The 21,926-nt window shown below is 42.7% G+C and overlaps 1 protein-coding gene and 1 long non-coding RNA gene across 2 annotated transcripts; both read left to right on the forward strand.

The window, feature by feature from the left end:
* The first annotated feature begins 14,812 nt into the window (after positions 1-14,812).
* LOC115181931 (uncharacterized) lies at positions 14,813-15,633 on the forward strand. Its single transcript, XR_003873561.1, has 2 exons — positions 14,813-14,923; positions 15,441-15,633. It is a non-coding gene; the product is annotated as an uncharacterized LOC115181931 (long non-coding RNA).
* A 4,583-nt stretch (positions 15,634-20,216) lies between these two features.
* LOC115181925 (gastrula zinc finger protein XlCGF17.1-like) lies at positions 20,217-21,681 on the forward strand (the record flags this gene model as incomplete). Its single annotated transcript, XM_029743618.1, has 2 exons — positions 20,217-21,021; positions 21,629-21,681. Coding segments are annotated over 2 exons (858 nt in total), but the record flags the coding sequence as incomplete, so codon positions are not given.
* Positions 21,682-21,926: the final 245 nt, after the last annotated feature.

Below are 21,926 nucleotides of genomic sequence, written 5' to 3' on the forward strand. Positions count from 1 at the left end.
TTCTAGTCTGGCTAGATACTACAGAACTACCTCTCTACCAACAACCTGCATGAACCCTTCTAGTCTGGCTAGATACTACAGAACTAACTCTCTACCAACAACCTGCATGAACCCTTCTAGACTGGCTAGACACTACAGAACTACCTCTCTACCAACAACCTGCATGAACCCTTCTAGTCTGACTGTATACAACTACAGAACTACCTCTCTACCAACAACCTGCATGAACCCTTCTAGTCTGACTGTATACAACTACAGAACTACCTCTCTACCAACAACCTGCATGAACCCTTCTAGTCTGGCTAGATACTACAGAACTACCTCTCTACCAACAACCTGCATGAACCCTTCTAGTCTGGCTAGATACTACAGAACTACCTCTCTACCAACAATCTGCATGAACACTTCTAGTCTGGCTAGATACTACAGAACTACCTCTCTACCAACAACCTGCGTGAACCCTTCTAGTCTGGCTAGATACTACAGAACTACCTCTCTACCAACAACCTGCATGAACCCTTCCAGTCTGGCTAGATACTACAGAACTACCTTTCTACCAACAACCTGCATGAACCCTTCTAGTCTGGCTAGATACTACAGAACTACCTCTACCAACAATCTGCATGAACCCTTCTAGTCTGACTAGATACTACAGAACTACCTCTCTACCAACAACCTGCATGAACCCTTCTAGTCTGGCTGGATACTACAGAACTACCTCTCTACCAACAACCTGCATGAACCCTTCTAGTCTGGCTAGATACTACAGAACTACCTCTACCAACAATCTGCATGAACCCTTCTAGTCTGACTAGATACTACAGAACTACCTCTCTACCAACAACCTGCATGAACCCTTCTAGTCTGACTAGATACTACAGAACTACCTCTCTACCAACAACCTGCATGAACCCTTCTAGTCTGACTAGATACTACAGAACTACCTCTCTACCAACAACCTGCATGAACCCTTCTAGTCTGACTAGATACTACAGAACTACCTCTCTACCAACAACCTGCATGAACCCTTCTAGTCTGACTAGATACTACAGAACTACCTCTACCAACAATCTGCATGAACCCTTCTAGTCTGGCTAGATACTACAGAACTACCTCTACCAACAATCTGCATGAACCCTTCTAGTCTGGCTAGATACTACAGAACTACCTCTCTACCAACAACCTACATGAACCCTTCTAGTCTGGCTAGATACTACAGAACTACCTCTCTACCAACAACCTGCATGAACCCTTCTAGTCTGGCTAGATACTACAGAACTGCCTCTCTACCAACAATCTGCATGAACCCTTCTAGTCTGGCTAGATACTACAGAACTACCTCTCTACCAACAACCTGCATGAACCCTTCTAGTCTGACTAGATACTACAGAACTGCCTCTCTACCAACAACCTGCATGAACCCTTCTAGTCTGACTAGATACTACAGAACTGCCTCTCTACCAACAACCTGCATGAACCCTTCTAGTCTGACTAGATACTACAGAACTGCCTCTCTACCAACAATCTGCATGAACCCTTCTAGTCTGACTAGATACTACAGAACTACCTCTACCAACAATCTGCATGAACCCTTCTAGTCTGGCTAGATACTACAGAACTACCTCTCTACCAACAACCTGCATGAACCCTTCTAGTCTGACTAGATACTACATAACTACCTCTCTACCAACAACCTGCATGAACCCTTCTAGTCTGGCTAGATACTACAGAACTACCTCTCTACCAACAATCTGCATGAACCCTTCTAGTCTGCCTAGACACTACAGAACTACCTCTCTACCAACAACCTGCATGAACCCTTCTAGTCTGGCTAGATACTACAGAACTACCTCTCTACCAACAACCTGCATGAACCCTTCTAGTCTGACTAGATACTACAGAACTGCCTCTCTACCAACAATCTGCATGAACCCTTCTAGTCTGGCTAGATACTACAGAACTGCCTCTACCAACAACCTGCATGAACCCTTCTAGTCTGGCTAGATACTACAGAACTACCTCTCTACCAACAATCTGCATGAACCCTTCCAGTCTGACTAGATACTACAGAACTGCCTCTACCAACAACCTGCATGAACCCTTCTAGTCTGGCTAGATACTACAGAACTACCTCTCTACCAACAACCTGCATGAACCCTTCTAGTCTGGCTAGATACTACAGAACTACCTCTACCAACAACCTGCATGAACCCTTCTAGTCTGACTAGATACTACAGAACTACCTCTCTACCAACAACCTGCATGAACCCTTCTAGTCTGGCTAGATACTACAGAACTACCTCTCTACCAACAATCTGCATGAAACCCTTCCAGTCTGACTAGATACTACAGAACTGCCTCTACCAACAACCTGCATGAACCCTTCTAGTCTGGCTAGATACTACAGAACTACCTCTCTACCAACAACCTGCATGAACCCTTCTAGTCTGGCTAGATACTACAGAACTACCTCTACCAACAACCTGCATGAACCCTTCTAGTCTGACTAGATACTACAGAACTACCTCTCTACCAACAACCTGCATGAACCCTTCTAGTCTGGATAGATACTACAGAACTACCTCTCTACCAACAATCTGCATGAACCCTTCTAGTCTGGCTAGATACTACAGAACTACCTCTCTACCAACAACCTGCATGAACCCTTCCAGTCTGGCTAGATACTACAGAACTACCTCTCTACCAACAACCTGCATGAACCCTTCTCGTCTGGCTAGATACTACAGAACTACCTCTCTACTAACACTCTGCATAAACCCTTCCAGTCTGACTAGATACTACAGAACTACCTCTCTACCAACAATCTGCATGAACCCTTCTAGTCTGGCTAGATACTACAGAACTACCTCTACCAACAATCTGCATGAACCCTTCTAGTCTGGCTAGATACTACAGAACTACCTCTCTACCAACAACCTGCATGAACCCTTCTAGTCTGGCTAGATACTACAGAACTACCTCTCTACCAACAACCTGCATGAACCCTTCTAGTCTGGCTAGAAACTACAGAACTACCTCTCTACCAACAACCTGCATGAACCCTTCCAGTCTGGCTAGATACTACAGAACTACCTCTCTACCAACAACCTGCATGAACCCTTATAGTCTGGCTAGATACTACAGAACTACCTCTCTACCAACAACCTGCATGAACCCTTCTAGTCTGACTGTATACAACTACAGAACTACCTCTCTACCAACAACCTGCATGAACCCTTCTAGTCTGACTGTATACAACTACAGAACTACCTCTCTACCAACAACCTGCATGAACCCTTCTAGTCTGGCTAGATACTACAGAACTACCTCTCTACCAACAACCTGCATGAACCCTTCTAGTCTGGCTAGATACTACAGAACTACCTCTCTACCAACAATCTGCATGAACCCTTCTAGTCTGGCTAGATACTACAGAACTACCTCTCTACCAACAACCTGCATGAACCCTTCCAGTCTGGCTAGATACTACAGAACTGCCTCTACCAACAATCTGCATGAACCCTTCTAGTCTGGCTGTATACTACAGAACTGCCTCTACCAACAATCTGCATGAACCCTTCTAGTCTGGCTTTATACAACTACAGAACTACCTCTCTACCAACAACCTGCATGAACCCTTCTAGTCTGACTAGATACTACAGAACTGCCTCTCTACCAACAACCTGCATGAACCCTTCTAGTCTGACTAGATACTACAGAACTACCTCTCTACCAACAACCTGCATGAACCCTTCTAGTCTGACTAGATACTACAGAACTACCTCTCTACCAACAACCTGCATGAACCCTTCTAGTCTGACTAGATACTACAGAACTACCTCTCTACCAACAACCTGCATGAACCCTTCTAGTCTGACTAGATACTACAGAACTACCTCTACCAACAATCTGCATGAACCCTTCTAGTCTGGCTAGATACTACAGAACTACCTCTACCAACAATCTGCATGAACCCTTCTAGTCTGGCTAGATACTACAGAACTACCTCTCTACCAACAACCTACATGAACCCTTCTAGTCTGGCTAGATACTACAGAACTACCTCTCTACCAACAACCTGCATGAACCCTTCTAGTCTGGCTAGATACTACAGAACTGCCTCTCTACCAACAATCTGCATGAACCCTTCTAGTCTGGCTAGATACTACAGAACTACCTCTCTACCAACAACCTGCATGAACCCTTCTAGTCTGACTAGATACTACAGAACTGCCTCTCTACCAACAACCTGCATGAACCCTTCTAGTCTGACTAGATACTACAGAACTGCCTCTCTACCAACAACCTGCATGAACCCTTCTAGTCTGACTAGATACTACAGAACTGCCTCTCTACCAACAATCTGCATGAACCCTTCTAGTCTGACTAGATACTACAGAACTACCTCTACCAACAATCTGCATGAACCCTTCTAGTCTGGCTAGATACTACAGAACTACCTCTCTACCAACAACCTGCATGAACCCTTCTAGTCTGACTAGATACTACAGAACTACCTCTCTACCAACAACCTGCATGAACCCTTCTAGTCTGGCTAGATACTACAGAACTACCTCTCTACCAACAATCTGCATGAACCCTTCTAGTCTGCCTAGACACTACAGAACTACCTCTCTACCAACAACCTGCATGAACCCTTCTAGTCTGGCTAGATACTACAGAACTACCTCTCTACCAACAACCTGCATGAACCCTTCTAGTCTGACTAGATACTACAGAACTACCTCTACCAACAATCTGCATGAACCCTTCTAGTCTGGCTAGATACTACAGAACTACCTCTCTACCAACAACCTGCATGAACCCTTCTAGTCTGACTAGATACTACAGAACTACCTCTCTACCAACAACCTGCATGAACCCTTCTAGTCTGGCTAGATACTACAGAACTACCTCTCTACCAACAATCTGCATGAACCCTTCTAGTCTGCCTAGACACTACAGAACTACCTCTCTACCAACAACCTGCATGAACCCTTCTAGTCTGGCTAGATACTACAGAACTACCTCTCTACCAACAACCTGCATGAACCCTTCTAGTCTGACTAGATACTACAGAACTGCCTCTACCAACAACCTGCATGAACCCTTCTAGTCTGGCTAGATACTACAGAACTACCTCTCTACCAACAATCTGCATGAACCCTTCCAGTCTGACTAGATACTACAGAACTGCCTCTACCAACAACCTGCATGAACCCTTCTAGTCTGGCTAGATACTACAGAACTACCTCTCTACCAACAACCTGCATGAACCCTTCTAGTCTGGCTAGATACTACAGAACTACCTCTACCAACAACCTGCATGAACCCTTCTAGTCTGACTAGATACTACAGAACTACCTCTCTACCAACAACCTGCATGAACCCTTCTAGTCTGGCTAGATACTACAGAACTACCTTTCTACCAACAATCTGCATGAAACCCTTCCAGTCTGACTAGATACTACAGAACTGCCTCTACCAACAACCTGCATGAACCCTTCCAGTCTGGCTAGATACTACAGAACTACCTCTCTACCAACAACCTGCATGAACCCTTCTAGTCTGGCTAGATACTACAGAACTACCTCTACCAACAACCTGCATGAACCCTTCTAGTCTGACTAGATACTACAGAACTACCTCTCTACCAACAACCTGCATGAACACTTCTAGTCTGGATAGATACTACAGAACTACCTCTCTACCAACAATCTGCATGAACCCTTCTAGTCTGGCTAGATACTACAGAACTACCTCTCTACCAACAACCTGCATGAACCCTTCCAGTCTGGCTAGATACTACAGAACTACCTCTCTACCAACAACCTGCATGAACCCTTCTCGTCTGGCTAGATACTACAGAACTACCTCTCTACTAACACTCTGCATAAACCCTTCCAGTCTGACTAGATACTACAGAACTACCTCTCTACCAACAATCTGCATGAACCCTTCTAGTCTGGCTAGATACTACAGAACTACCTCTCTACCAACAACCTGCATGAACCCTTCTAGTCTGGCTAGATACTACAGAACTACCTCTCTACCAACAACCTGCATGAACCCTTCTAGTCTGGCTAGAAACTACAGAACTACCTCTCTACCAACAACCTGCATGAACCCTTCCAGTCTGGCTAGATACTACAGAATTACCTCTCTACCAACAACCTGCATGAACCCTTATAGTCTGGCTAGATACTACAGAACTACCTCTCTACCAACAACCTGCATGAACCCTTCTAGTCTGACTGTATACAACTACAGAACTACCTCTCTACCAACAACCTGCATGAACCCTTCTAGTCTGACTGTATACAACTACAGAACTACCTCTCTACCAACAACCTGCATGAACCCTTCTAGTCTGGCTAGATACTACAGAACTACCTCTCTACCAACAACCTGCATGAACCCTTCTAGTCTGGCTAGATACTACAGAACTACCTCTCTACCAACAATCTGCATGAACCCTTCTAGTCTGGCTAGATACTACAGAACTACCTCTCTACCAACAACCTGCATGAACCCTTCCAGTCTGGCTAGATACTACAGAACTGCCTCTACCAACAATCTGCATGAACCCTTCTAGTCTGGCTGTATACTACAGAACTGCCTCTACCAACAATCTGCATGAACCCTTCTAGTCTGGCTTTATACAACTACAGAACTACCTCTCTACCAACAATCTGCATGAACCCTTCTAGTCTGGCTAGATACTACAGAACTACCTCTCTACCAACAACCTGCATGAACCCTTCTAGTCTGACTAGATACTACAGAACTGCCTCTACCAACAATCTGCATGAAGCCTTCTAGTCTGGCTAGATACTACAGAACTGCCTCTACCAACAATCTGCATGAACCCTTCTAGTCTGGCTGTATACAACTACAGAACTACCTCTCTACCAACAATCTGCATGAACCCTTCTAGTCTGGCTAGATACTACAGAACTACTTCTCTACCAACAATCTGCATGAACCCTTCTAGTCTGGCTAGATACTACATAACTACCTCTCTACCAACAACCTGCATGAACCCTTCCAGTCTGACTGTATACAACTACAGAACTACCTCTCTACCAACAACCTGCATGAACCCTTCCAGTCTGGCTGTATACAACTACAGAACTACCTCTCTACCAACAACCTGCATGAACCCTTCTAGTCTGGTTAGATACTACAGAACTACCTCTCTACCAACAATCCGCATGAACCCTTCTAGTCTGGCTAGATACTACAGAACTACCTCTCTACCAACAATCTGCATGAACCCTTCCAGTCTGGCTAGATACTACAGAACTACCTCTCTACCAACAACCTGCGTGAACCCTTCCAGTCTGGCTAGATACTACAGAACTACCTCTCTACCAACAATCTGCATGAACCCTTCTAGTCTGACAAGATACTACAGAACTACCTCTCTACCAACAACCTGCATGAACCCTTCCAGTCTGGCTAGATACTACAGAACTACCTCTCTACCAACAATCTGCATGAACCCTTCTAGTCTGGCTAGATACTACAGAACTACCTCTCTACCAACACTCTGCACGAACCCTTCTAGTCTGACTGTATACAACTACAGAACTACCTCTCTACCAACAACCTGCATGAACCCTTCTAGTCTGGCTAGATACTACAGAACTACCTCTCTACCAACAATCTGCATGAACCCTTCTAGTCTGGCTAGATACTACAGAACTACGTCTCTACGAACAATCTGCATGAACCCTTCTAGTCTGGCTAGATACTACAGAACTAACTCTCTACCAACAACCTGCATGAACCCTTCCAGTCTGACTGTATACAACTACAGAACTACCTCTCTACCAACAACCTGCATGAACCCTTCCAGTCTGGCTAGATACTACAGAACTACATCTCTACCAACACTCTGCATGAACCCTTCTAGTCTGGCTAGATACTACAGAACTACCTCTCTACCAACAACCTGCATGAACCCTTCCAGTCTGGCTAGATACTACAGAACTACCTCTCTACCAACAATCTGCATGAACCCTTCTAGTCTGGCTAGATACTACAGAACTACCTCTCTACCAACAACCTGCATGAACCCTTCTAGTCTGGCTAGATACTACAGAACTACCTCTCTACCAACAACCTGCATGAACCCTTCTAGTCTGGCTGTATACAACTACAGAACTACCTCTCTACCAACACTCTGCATGAACCCTTCTAGTCTGGCTGTATACAACTACAGAACTACCTCTCTACCAACAATCTGCATGAACCCTTCTAGTCTGGCTAGATACTACAGAACTACCTCTCTACCAACAACCTGCATGAACCCTTCTAGACTGACTAGATACTACAGAACTACCTCTCTACCAACAATCTGCATGAACCCTTCTAGTCTGGCTAGATACTACAGAACTTCCTCTCTACCAACAATCTGCATGAACCCTTCTAGTCTGGCTAGATACTACAGAACTACGTCTCTACGAACAATCTGCATGAACCCTTCTAGTCTGGCTAGATACTACAGAACTACCTCTCTACCAACAACCTGCATGAACCCTTCCAGTCTGACTGTATACAACTACAGAACTACCTCTCTACCAACAACCTGCATGAACCCTTCCAGTCTGGCTAGATACTACAGAACTACCTCTCTACCAACAATCTGCATGAACCCTTCTAGTCTGGCTAGATACTACAGAACTACCTCTCTACCAACAACCTGCATGAACCCTTCTAGTCTGGCTAGATACTACAGAACTACCTCTCTACCAACAACCTGCATGAACCCTTCTAGTCTGGCTGTATACAACTACAGAACTACCTCTCTACCAACACTCTGCATGAACCCTTCTAGTCTGGCTGTATACAACTACAGAACTACCTCTCTACCAACAATCTGCATGAACCCTTCTAGTCTGGCTAGATACTACATAACTACCTCTCTACCAACAACCTGCATGAACCCTTCTAGACTGACTAGATACTACAGAACTACCTCTCTACCAACAATCTGCATGAACCCTTCTAGTCTGGCTAGATACTACAGAACTACCTCTCTACCAACAATCTGCATGAACCCTTCTAGTCTGGCTAGATACTACAGAACTACCTCTCTACCAACAACCTGCATGAACCCTTCTAGTCTGGCTAGATACGACAGAACTACCTCTCTACCAACAACCTGCATGAACCCTTCTAGTCTGGCTGTATACAACTACAGAACTACCTCTCTACCAACACTCTGCATGAACCCTTCTAGTCTGGCTAGATACTACAGAACTACCTCTCTACCAACACTCTGCATGAACCCTTCTAGTCTGACTGTATACAACTACAGAACTACCTCTCTACCAACAACCTGCATGAACCCTTCTAGTCTGACTAAATACTACAGAACTACCTCTCTACCAACAATCTGCATGAACCCTTCCAGTCTGGCTAGATACAACTACAGAACTACCTCTCTACCAACAATCTGCATGAACCCTTCCAGTCTGGCTGTATACAACTACAGAACTACCTCTCTACCAACAATGCCAAGAGTGTGCAAAGCTGTTATCATGGCAAAAGGTGGCTACTTTGAAGAATCTGAAATATAAAATATATTTTGATTAGTTTCGTTTTTTGGTTACTACATGATTCCATATGTGTTATTTCATAGTTTTGATGTCTTCACTAATATTCTACAATGTAGAAAATAGTAAAAATAAAGAAAAACCCTGCAACGAGTAGGTGTGTTCAAACTTTTGACTGGTACTGTAAGTATTCCGACACTTTGCTATGAGACTCAAAATTGAGTTTTGATGCATCCTGTTTTCACTGATCATCCTTGAGATGTTTCTACAACTTCATTGTCTATACAAGGCCCCACAGTTGACAGTGCAAAAACCAAGCCATGAGGTTGAAGGAATTGTCCATAGAGCTCTGAGACAGGATTGTGTCGAGGCATAGATTTGGGGAAGGGTACCAAAGCATTTCGGCAGCATTGAAGGTATCAAAGACCACAGTGGCCTCCATCATTCTTAAATGGAATTAGTTTGGAACCACCAAGATTCTTCCTAGAGCTGGCCGCCCGGCCAAACTGACCAATCGGAGAAGGGCCTTTGTCAGGGAGGTGACCAAGAACCCAATGGTCACTCTGACAGAGTTCCTCTGTGAAGATGGGAGAATCTTACAGAAGGACAACCATCTCTGCAGCAGTCCACCAATCGGGCCTTTATGGTAGAGTGGCCAAATGGAAGCCACTTCTTAGTTAAAGACACATGACAGCCCGCTTGGAGTTTGCCAAAAGGAACCTAAAGGACTCTCAGACCATGAGAAACAAGATTCTCTGGTCTGATGAAACTAAGATTGAACTCTTTGGCCTGAATGCCAAGCGTCACGTCTGGAGGAAACCTGGCACCATCACTGCGGTGAAGCATGGTGGTGGCAGCATCATGCTATGGGGATGTTTTTCAGAGGCAGGGACTGGGAGACTAGTCAGGATCGAGGGAAAGGTGAACGGAGCAAAGTACAGAGAGATCCTTGATGAAAACCTGCTCCAGAGCGCTCAGGACCTCAGACTGGGGTGAAGGTTCATCTTTCCAACAGGACAACGACCCTAAGCACACAGCCAAGACAACCCAGGAGTGGCTTCGGGACAAGTCTCTGAATGTCCTTGAGTGGCCCAGACAGAGCCCGGACTTGAACCCGATCAAACACCTCTGGAGAGATCTGAAAATAGCTGTGCAGTGACGCTCCCCATCCAACCTGACAGAGCTTGAGAGGATGTGCAGAGAAGAATGGGAGAAACTCTACAAATACAGGTGTGCCAAGCTTGTAGCGGCATACCCAAGAAGACTCGAGGCTGTAATCGCTGCCAAAGGTGCTTCAACAAAATACTGAGTAAAGGGTCTGAATACTTATGTAAATGTAGTACTTACTGGTGGTAATCAATAGCTCCTCTCCTTCTCCTGACAGGTTAAAGACCATTATTGGGCTAACAGAGGTTCCTGTTATTCAGGTAGTACTTACTGGTGGTAATCAATAGCTCCTCCCCTTCTCCTGACAGGTTAAAGTCCATTATTGGGCTAACAGAGGTTCCTGTTATTCAGGTAGTACTTACTGGTGGTAATCAATAGCTCCTCTCCTTCTCCTGACAGGTTAAAGTCCATTATTGGGCTAACAGAGGTTCCTGTTATTCAGGTAGTACTTACTGGTGGTAATCAATAGCTCCTCCCCTCCTCCTGACAGGTTAAAGGGACGTGACTAGTTGATAATCATCCCCAATCATTTCTTCCAAACTGAACCTAACCTCTATTCAGACGTAGAACATCGGATTAAATGAATGAAGTAAAGTATTGTGGGGGAGAAAGGGGGAGAACGGGTGAGTTGATGAGCGAGGGGAAGATAGTTATTTAATCACCAATTGTGAATGAAGAACAGCAGTCCTATCAGTCTACTCTGGTCTACTTGGAGTCCACAGTGAGAGTGTGTCTAACTTACCAAATCTGAACGAAAACTACTCGGATGGCGGGGAAGAAATGAATCAAGCCATCTCTGATGATTATTCTTCTGATTCTTAACCTCTGACCTACACCTCTGAGAGGCAGAAATGTGAGTAACACTGAGCAGATGCCTGTGCCACGACCAAATAACAACGGTGAGACAGGAAGAGAGGACGAGACGGCACCATTTGGACAGAACAAAGATGGTGACAATGTTACGGAACTATTATCAGCATAAAATGAGCAGAAGCCTGCGCCACGACCAAATGAAAACGGTGAGACAGGAAGAGAGGGCACCGTTTGGACAGAACAAGATGGTGACAATGTTACGGAACTATTATCAGCATAAAATGTCATCACTCAGCAATGCACTCACAAGCTTTCATTGTTTATGTGACATGGACGTGCTCCAACCGATGTCGTTGTTTATGTGACATGGACATGCTCCAACCGATGTCTTCGTTCAGGTGACATGGACGTGCTCCAACCGATGTCTTTGTTCAGGTGACATGGACGTGCTCCAACCGATGTCTTCGTTCAGGTGACATGGACGTGCTCCAACCGATGTCGTCGTTCAGGTGACATGGACGTGCTCCAACCGATGTCGTCGTTCAGGTGAGATGGACGTGCTCCAACCGATGTCTTCGTTCGGGTGACATGGACATGCTCCAACCGATGTCGTCGTTCAGGTGACATGGACATGCTCCAACCGATGCCGTTGTTCAGGTGACATGGACATGCTCCAACCGATGTCGTTGTTCAGGTGACATGGACATGCTCCAACCGATGTCGTTGCATGAACACCATGTACCATGTAAGCACGAGCTGACAATAACTGACTATATTTGACTGCTGTCATATCGACACATACTGTATTCATTATAATGTCATTATGGCATTTGAGTAAGACATTTAAGCGCGTTAACCCTCGCAAGGCTGCCGGCCCAGACGGACGTTCTTCCTCTCCTTTTACTGTAACATCCTCCTCCTCTTCTTCTTTCACGACACTGTTCAAAGCTTCTTTCTCCGTCCATCAGACCTCTTCTTCTTTAGCGGGGGGGGGGGGGAGTAGCTTAGTGAGCTCATGGTCAGGGATGTTAGCTCGTTAACATTAACGGCTAGCCTGGTGCTAAGCTAATTTAGCAATCCAGCTAGCTACTAACCTGATTAACAACGTAAATATTAAATTAAATGGGGCAAGTTGCTATACGAAACAAGTATGTTAAAAACACACGGACCAAAATACACCTAAAGCTTGAATGTTTGGGCTACATTGGCTAACAAACTACCGATGTTGTTGTTGAAGAAACTATGATTTTTATTAACAACAAATCAATACAAAAAGTACAAGAACAACAGGTTTGTATAAAGAATATACAAAGAACATTTTGCAAGGGGCGGGGCTGGGGGCGTGACTGGGGGGGGGGGGTACAATATCACGTTACACAAGGACCTTAATGGACACAAACGCATTTATCGTTCGAACAGGCCGAGTATTTAATTGTCTTAAAATATAGTTACATTTCATTTTGCAAAGTAATAAAATGTGGTGTTTTGTTTGTAAATTTACATTTGTGAATATGAAATTTGGCCAAAAGAATAATGAAATTAATTACATTCAATTTTTCAATTTATTTCTATCATAAATAAAGAATCCAAGCAGTACATCTCTCCACAATAGTGTAAAATCTTCATAAATGTGTTCATTTATAAATCTACTGATGTCTTGCCGCAGATTCTTACATGAATACATTGCCAAAAAAGATGCAACACTGTTTCTGGGTGGTCATTACAAAAGGTACCATTTCATTTTTTTTTTTTTACATCTTCATATAGGGGTTGTCAGGATAATATTTATGAATAATTTAAAAAGAAACTTCCTGAATTTTGTTAATAAGTAGGTATGTGTGTGGCAACATCCAAACTTTTTCCAACAGACATTATCATCAATAAAAACATTCCAATAATGCATGACAAGGCATAGACACAACATCCTGTTGAAACAAGGTTCCTATAGCTCTATTGTTGTTCAATGGACTGACATGACAAGGCATAGACACACCATCCTGTTGAAACAAGGTTCCTGTAGATCTATTGTTGTTGAATAGACCAACATGACATAAGGAATAGACACAACATCCTGTTGAAACAAGGCATGTATAGATCTATTGTTGTTGAATGGACTAAAAGAACAACAAATCTTTCCTACTGATGAGTCAACAGGGGTAATCATAGGTATGTTCTGAGGGTCAGGTCTTGACACGTTCCTGAATAATAAAGCAACGCCTGAGGGAATGGCAGCTAAAATGATTGTAAAATGTTTAGGTGTTACAGGGACCTTGTGAAGTGATCAGAATTCCTTATAATTAAGTAAAAGACCCTCTGCATTTACAAGTTGGCTCACCAATAGGATATTATTTAGGAACCAATATTCTAAAAACAAAGAAGTATTTTTAAACAATATGTCCCGATTACTTCATATATAATATATATAATATACATATATAAAATTATGCTTATAAATTAAGGTCCGTAACAAGAAAAGCTGCCGATGAAAACCTGAGTTTCACCGGAACTCGTAGTACAGAGTAGATCAATCTGACATTGCGACATATTGCATTGTAGGTAGTTTAGAAGATATCCGGAAATAAGTTAATAAATATGTAGTAACGCAAAAACTCAAGCTTCCTAACCTTCAACGTGTTGTCAGAAAATAAAATATACATTTTGCTCAACTGCGTTACCCACTCCCACTCCAGTCAACAAAAAGCAATGTGGATTTTAAGTCAATGCCGCTAGTGTGACGTATAATGTAGTGGACGGAACGCTTCTTTCAACAACAACAACAGTTAGTCAGCCACCTCGGTAGCTTGCTAGACAACATAGACGAACCAATAAAGCTCTTTAGACGCTTTAGTGTATATTAGCCACTGTGTTTTAAACCCACTTCTGTCGTCTAGTTAGTTATCTGTTTTAATTTCATATTTACGGTGTTGTTGTTAGTCAGCTAGCGGGCTGGTTAAGTTAGCATTAGCCTAGCTAGCTAACATCTCCGACCATGAGCTCACTAAGTTACTCTCCTCCTGCTAAAGAAGAGCAGGTCTGCTGGACGGAGAAAGAAGCTCTTGTGAAAGAGGAGGAGGAAGAGGAGGCTGTTACAATACAACAACAAGTAGAGGGTGAGGCTGTAACAGTGAAAGAAGAAGAGAAAGACGTTTCAGTGAAAGAAGAGGAAGACGCGTTCAGAGGGAAAGAGGAGGAGGAAGAGCAAGAGGAGGATGCAGGGGAGGAGGGAGAGATGACTGTTACATCGAAAAAGGAGGAGGAAGAAGAGGAGGAAACTGGATATCTGGGCCCCGTTTCCCAAAGTTATCTTAAGGCATCCAATGGTTCTAAAGATGAAGTTAGCTGTGAAATGGTTTTGGGAAACCGGGCGCTGATTAATACTAGTAAGTACTGTCTTAAAAACAGAGGCATAAACTCTGCAGTTGTTGAACTGATGTGTGGTTTTAAAAGGAAAATCTGCAGTTGCTTTTTAAATTATTTATATATAGTCATTGATTCTTGAAGATTATAAACTGTGTGGTTCCAGCCCTGAATGCTGATTGACTGACAGCCGTGGTATATCAGACCGTATACCACGGGTATGACGAAACATTTTATTTTTACTGCTCTAATTACGTTGGTAACCAGTTTATAATAGCAATAAGGCACGTCAAGTGTTTGTGGTATATGTAAACCAACACTGTATAGCCTCAAAACATGGTTAAAACGAGAATGTTGATATCATGGATGGTCAGTCCTTGCATCCGTAGGCCTGTCTATGAATTTGAGAGTAGTTACATTTCTCCAGACCCATCCATCATCTTATTACCAAAACAGTAGCAGAATGATATCTTTGTTATTGTTTGAACTGCAGATTGGTTGGTTGGTTGATTGATTGTGGCTTTATTTTTACTTCTACAGGATCAATGTCCCGAAATCTGGACAGTTGCTGCTCTGAAGGTAAATAATGTACTTCTATTCAGTAATCTTGCTCTGATTTGTCATCCTGAGGGTCCCAGAGATAAAATGTGGTAGTAGTTTTATATCCAAACACGATCCATTTTTATATACAGTGTTTTGCATGAATTCCCGACTCTTTCAACTTGCAACAAAACTATTTATGAAATCTAATCTGCTAAACGTTGTTTAACCCGGTCAAGTTCAGTTTCTGTGCCCAGACACTCTAGAAGACAACCAAACTTGTTTCATCATTCTACATTACATATTGGCTACACAACACGTCAATTATACCATGAAGGTCAACCATCATTACGCACCAATGAGACGAGCTGTGTTCACTTGATTGACAGTGTCTTGGTCCAATGACCACCTATCGTTTTGAAATATAACTAGCTAGATAGCCAATGAGCTGGGCTTTCCAGCAGTATGTGAATGCCCTTTGTAATGACAAACAGCCATCTTGCTAGAGCTGTGTGCAACAGTGTTCATTCTCAGGTTAAAGGAAACAGGTAGTTTACGTTACGCAGAGGTTCGTTCTATATATTCCAAGAATATTCCTGAATTTAAACAGTTTTGTAAAGAGGAATGGTCCAAAATTCGTCCTGACCGTTGTGCAGGTTTGATCTACAACTACAGAAAACGTTTGGTTGAGGTTATTGCTGCCAAAGGAGGTTCAACCAGTTATTAAATCCAAGGGTTCACATACTTTTCCCACCCTGCACTGTGAATGTTTACATGGTGTGTTCAATGAAGACATGGACACTTATAATTGTTTGTGTGTTATCAGTTTAAGCAGACTGTTTGTCTATTGTTGTGACCTACATGAAGATCAGATCAAATTCTATCACCAATTTAAGCAGAAATCCAGGTAATTCCAAAGGGTTCACATACTTTTTCTTGCCACTGTATGTATATGTGTGTATATATGCTCAAAAAAATAAAGTGAACACTTAAACAACACAATGTAACTCCAAGTCAATCACACTTCTGTGAAATCAAACTGTCCACTTAGGAAGCAACACTGATTGACAATAAATTTCACATGCTGTTGTGCAAATGGAATAGACATCAGGTGGAAATTATAGGCAATTAGCAAGACACCCCCAATAAAGGAGTGGTTCTGCAGGTGGTGACCACAGACCACTTCCTATGCTTCCTGGCTGATGTTTTGGTCACTTTTGAATGCTGGCGGTGCTTTCACTCTAGTGGTAGCATGAGACGGCGTCTACAACCCACACAAGTGGCTCAGGTAGTGCAGCTCATCCAGGATGGCACATCAATGAGAGCTGTTGCAAGAAGGTTTGCTGTGTCTGTCAGCGTAGTGTCCAGAGCATGGAGGCGCTACCAGGAGACGTGGAGGAGGCCGTAGGAGGGCAACAACCCAGCAGCAGGACCGCTACTTCCGCCTTTGTGCAAGGAGGAGCAGGAGGAGCACTGCCAGAGCCCTGCAAAATAACCTCCAGCAGGCCACAAATGTGCATGTGTCTGCTCAAACGGTCAGAAACAGACTCCATTAGGGTGGTATGAGGGCCCGACGTCCACAGGTAGGGGTTGTGCTTACAGCCCAACACCGTGCAGGACGTTTGGCATTTGCCAGAGAACACCAAGATTGGCAAATTCGCCACTGGCGCCCTGTGCTCTTCACAGATGAAAGCAGGTTCACACTGAGCACATGTGACAGACGTGACAGAGTCTGGAGACGCCGTGGAGAACGTTTTGCTGCCTGCAACATCCTCCAGCATGACCGGTTTGGCGGTGGGTCAGTCATGGTGTGGGGTGGCATTTCTTTGGAGGGCCGCACAGCCATCCATGTTCTCGCCAGAGGTAGCCTGACTGCCATTAGGTACCGAGATGAGATCCTCAGACCCCTTGTGAGACCATATGCTGGTGCAGTTGGCCTTGGGTTCCTCCTAATGCAAGACAATGCTAGACCTCATGTGGCTGGAGTGTGTCAGCAGTTCCTGCAAGAGGAAGACATTGATGCTATGGACTGGCCCGCCCGTTCCCCAGACCTGAATCCAATTGAGCACATCTTGGACATCATGTCTCGCTCCATCCACCAACGCCACGTTGCACCACAGACTGTCCAGGAGTTGGCGGATGCTTTAGTCCTGGTCTGGGAGGAGATCCCTCAGGAGACCATCCGCCACCTCATCAGGAGCATGCCCAGGCGTTGTAGGGAGGTCATACAGGCACGTGGAGGCCACACACACTACTGAGCCTCATTTTGACTTGTTTTAAGGACATTACATCAAAGTTGGATCAGCCTGTAGTGTGGTTTTCCACTTTCATTTTGAGTGTGACTCCAAATCCAGACCTCCATGGGTTGATAAATTGGATTTACATTGATTATTTTTGTGTGATTTTGTTGTCAGCACATTCAACTATGTAAAGAAAAAAGTATTTAATAAGATTATTTCATTAATTCAGATCTAGGATGTGTTATTTTAGTGTTCCCTTTATTTTTTTGAGCAGTGTATATAAAACTTTTGACCGGTAGTGTGTGTGTGTATATAAGTTTTAGACTTACCATATCAGTGTGTAGCCCAAACTGTTTGGAGGCTACAGACGTTTACTTGAGAAGACAGATTTTCGGGACAAACACTGCTAGTCTGACAAACACCGTTGTAGCTCTGCCACCTTTTCGCCACTAATGCGGTTATTAGTTATAAATAAAATTTAAAAAAATTGCGGTTGTCATAGGCAACCGTTGTTGTTGTTTTGATTATTACTTGAACAGTCACTATGGTTGTGATATTTGCAAAATACTTATTTTTGATGCGGCCCTGATTAACACCAGTAAGTACTTTTTAAAAACAGAAGCATAAACTCTGCAGTTGTTGAACTGATGTTTGGTGTTAAAAGGGAAATCTGCAGTTGCTTGTAAATTATTTATATTAGCTTGAATGCTAACGCTCATTGATAGGCTGGTTGCAAAGCTAGCCAAAGACTTAAAGTAGTTAAAGCTAGCCAAAGACTTAAAGTAATTAAAGCTAGCCAAAGAGCATTTTGCTGGCTGAAGTTAAAGTATTTTTTAAAGTATAAACCAGTTGATTTGTGACAATGACACAAACATTATACATTCTAACGAGCCTTACAATTATAATCCAAAAGTTAAATGTACTCATAAGCAACCTGGAAATGGAGGCTATTTTTGCTGGCAGCCTACGATTTTGAGCTGATAATGTGTAGTAATATTCAGAATACATTGTGAAAAACCAAAATCTTTGCTCATCATTTTTGCTCCATGCAGATATACTACATCCATAACTAGTGGTTTCCTCATTACCAGATATACTACATCCATAACTAGTGGTTTCCTCATTACCAGATATACTACATCCATAACTAGTGGTTTCCTCATTACCAGATATACTACATCCATAACTAGTGGTTTCCTCATTACCAGATATACTACATCCATAACTAGTGGTTTCCTCATTACCAGATATACTACATCCATAACTAGTGGTTTCCTCATTACCAGATATACTACATCCATAACTAGTGGTTTCCTCATTAGCAGATATACTACATCCATAACTAGTGGTTTCCTCATTAGCAGATATACTACATCCATAACTAGTGGTTTCCTCATTACCAGATATACTACATCCATAACTAGTGGTTTCCTCATTACCAGATATACTACATCCATAACTAGTGATTTCCTCATTAGCAGATATACTACATCCATAACTAGTGGTTTCCTCATTAGCAGATATACTACATCCATAACTAGTGGTTTCCTCATTACCAGATATACTACATCCATAACTAGTGGTTTCCTCATTACCAGATATACTACATCCATAACTAGTGGTTTCCTCATTACCAGATATACTACATCCATAACTAGTGGTTTCCTCATTACCAGATATACTACATCCATAACTAGTGGTTTCCTCATTAGCAGATATACTACATCCATAACTAGTGGTTTCCTCATTACCAGATATACTACATCCATAACTAGTGGTTTCCTCATTACCAGATATACTACATCCATAACTAGTGGTTTCCTCATTAGCAGATATACTACATCCATAACTAGTGGTTTCCTCATTAGCAGATATACTACATCCATAACTAGTGGTTTCCTCATTACCAGATATACTACATCCATAACTAGTGGTTTCCTCATTAGCAGATATACTACATCCATAACTAGTGGTTTCCTCATTAGCAGATATACTACATCCATAACTAGTGGTTTCCTCATTACCAGATATACTACATCCATAACTAGCGGTTTCCTCATTAGCAGGGAGGCGTTTCTACAACCAGATTGCATACGCATCGCTCTCTTGTGGCAATGTTTGCAAACACAGAAAGGGCCCTATATTGGAAACCGAAAGTGATCTGGCACACTGCTTAGGGTTTCAGGAACTTTAATAACTTATTTCTAACCTAGAATCATACATCATAATTACTACTAATGTGAAAAGAATAAGACAAAATATGGCTGTTTTTGATCACTTGACTGTCTTAAGACAATAGTCAATTAAGTTTGTAAAGGCATTTAAACATTCATTAAGGATGTAAATTGTTGTACAACATCATGGGGTTCACCCTTTAGCTGAAAGATACAGTGGATTTCTGCTGTTATGGGCCTTTAACCATCTGTCTGACTTTGTTGTTCACACAGGAGAGAGACGGGACTATCGTGGATCCTCTGGGGAGCCTCAACAACATCATGAAGTTGACGAGGCAGAGAAGAGTCTCTCCACATCAGAACACCTCAAGAAACACCTGCGGAAACCCACAGGGAAGAAATCTCACCACTGCTCTGACTGTGGGAAGAGTTATTTAAGATCAGATTCACTAAAAATACACCAGAGAATACAAACTGGAGAGAAATCTTACAGCTGTGATCAGTGTGGGAAGAGTTTTACTTCATCTAGCCATCTGACTATACACCAGAGACAACACACAGGAGAGAAGCCTTATAGCTGTGATCATTGTGGGAAGAGTTTTGTTACATCTAGCCGTCTGACCATACACCAGAGAACACACACAGGAGAGAGACCTTACCAGTGCTCTGACTGTGGAAAGAGTTTTGTTATCTCAGGAAATTTAACATCACACCAGAGAACACACACAGGAGAGAAGCCTTATAGCTGTAATCAATGTGGGAAGAATTTTTCTCACTCAGGCAACCTGATAGCACACCTGAAAATACACACTGGAGAGAAACCTCATTGCTGCTCTGACTGTGGGAAGAGATTCATCTTTTTAGCAGATCTTAAAATACATCAGAGAATCCATACAGGAGAAAAACCTTACCACTGCTCTAACTGTGGAAAGAGTTTTGTTTCCTCAAGGCATTTAAAATCACACCAGAGAACACACACAGGAGAGAAGCCTTATAGCTGTGATCAATGTGAGAAGAGTTTTGTTACATCTAGCAGCCTGAAAACACACCAGAGGACACACACAGGAGAGAAACCTTATAGCTGTGATCAATGTGGGAAGAGTTTTGTTACATCTAGCAGTCTTACTATGCACCAGCGCACACACACAGGAGAGAAACCATATAGCTGTAGTCAATGTGACATGAGATACTCTGCTAAAAGATCTCTGATTAAACATCAGAAAATACATACATGAAGTTGTTTCATGATATCAATGAAATAATGTCACAATATAGGATGTTTTAACATTGTAGTAGGAGTATCTTAATGATGTCACAATGTAGAATGTTTTAACATTGTAGTAGGAGTATCTTAATGATGTCACAATGTAGGATGTTTTAACATTGTAGTAGGAGTATTTTAATTGATAATGTCACAATGTAGAACCTTAAACCATTGCCCTGTTCTATTGAGTTCAGTGTCATATGGATATTAGCCTCAGGGGAAAAATCCAGCCTCTGAATTGAAAGAGTTCTATTTAACCAAAAAAGTGTTGTGTTACACTTACCATGTTGGCGACCCACTTAAATCAAAACGCAACTCTTCAAAATGTAGCTTTTTGCTAGAAATTGTCCTCTAACCAGTGATGTACACATTATTCCCAGATTTTGTGGGGTGTTTGAGCTGTTCGTTTTTACAGGATTTGCAACCTCATCTCCCCCTCACACGCAATTGATTTCAACGTGATTTTGATATGAGTGATGACAAATAATTGTTGCGTTTATCTTCGTCAAGCTCCCAGGCTCTACCAGGGGCTTGATGTGGTCTCCCACAGCTCTGTTCTGTAATGGAAAGTCATGTTCTGCTGCCTTTCCATTACATTGCTTGACTGCCCCTGCAACACAGAAAGAAACCATTTAGTCATATTATACTGAACAAAAATATAAACGCAACATGTTTCATGAGCTGAAATAAAAGACCCCAGAAATGTTTCATTTTTAGAAAAAGCTTATTTCTCAAAAATGTTGGGTGCAAATTTGTTTACATCCCTGTTAGTTAGCATTTCTGTTTCAGCAGGGTACTGCACGGCCCC

This window comes from Salmo trutta, unplaced genomic scaffold, assembly GCF_901001165.1.
Source record: "Salmo trutta unplaced genomic scaffold, fSalTru1.1, whole genome shotgun sequence".
Taxonomy (NCBI): Eukaryota; Metazoa; Chordata; class Actinopteri; order Salmoniformes; family Salmonidae; genus Salmo; species Salmo trutta.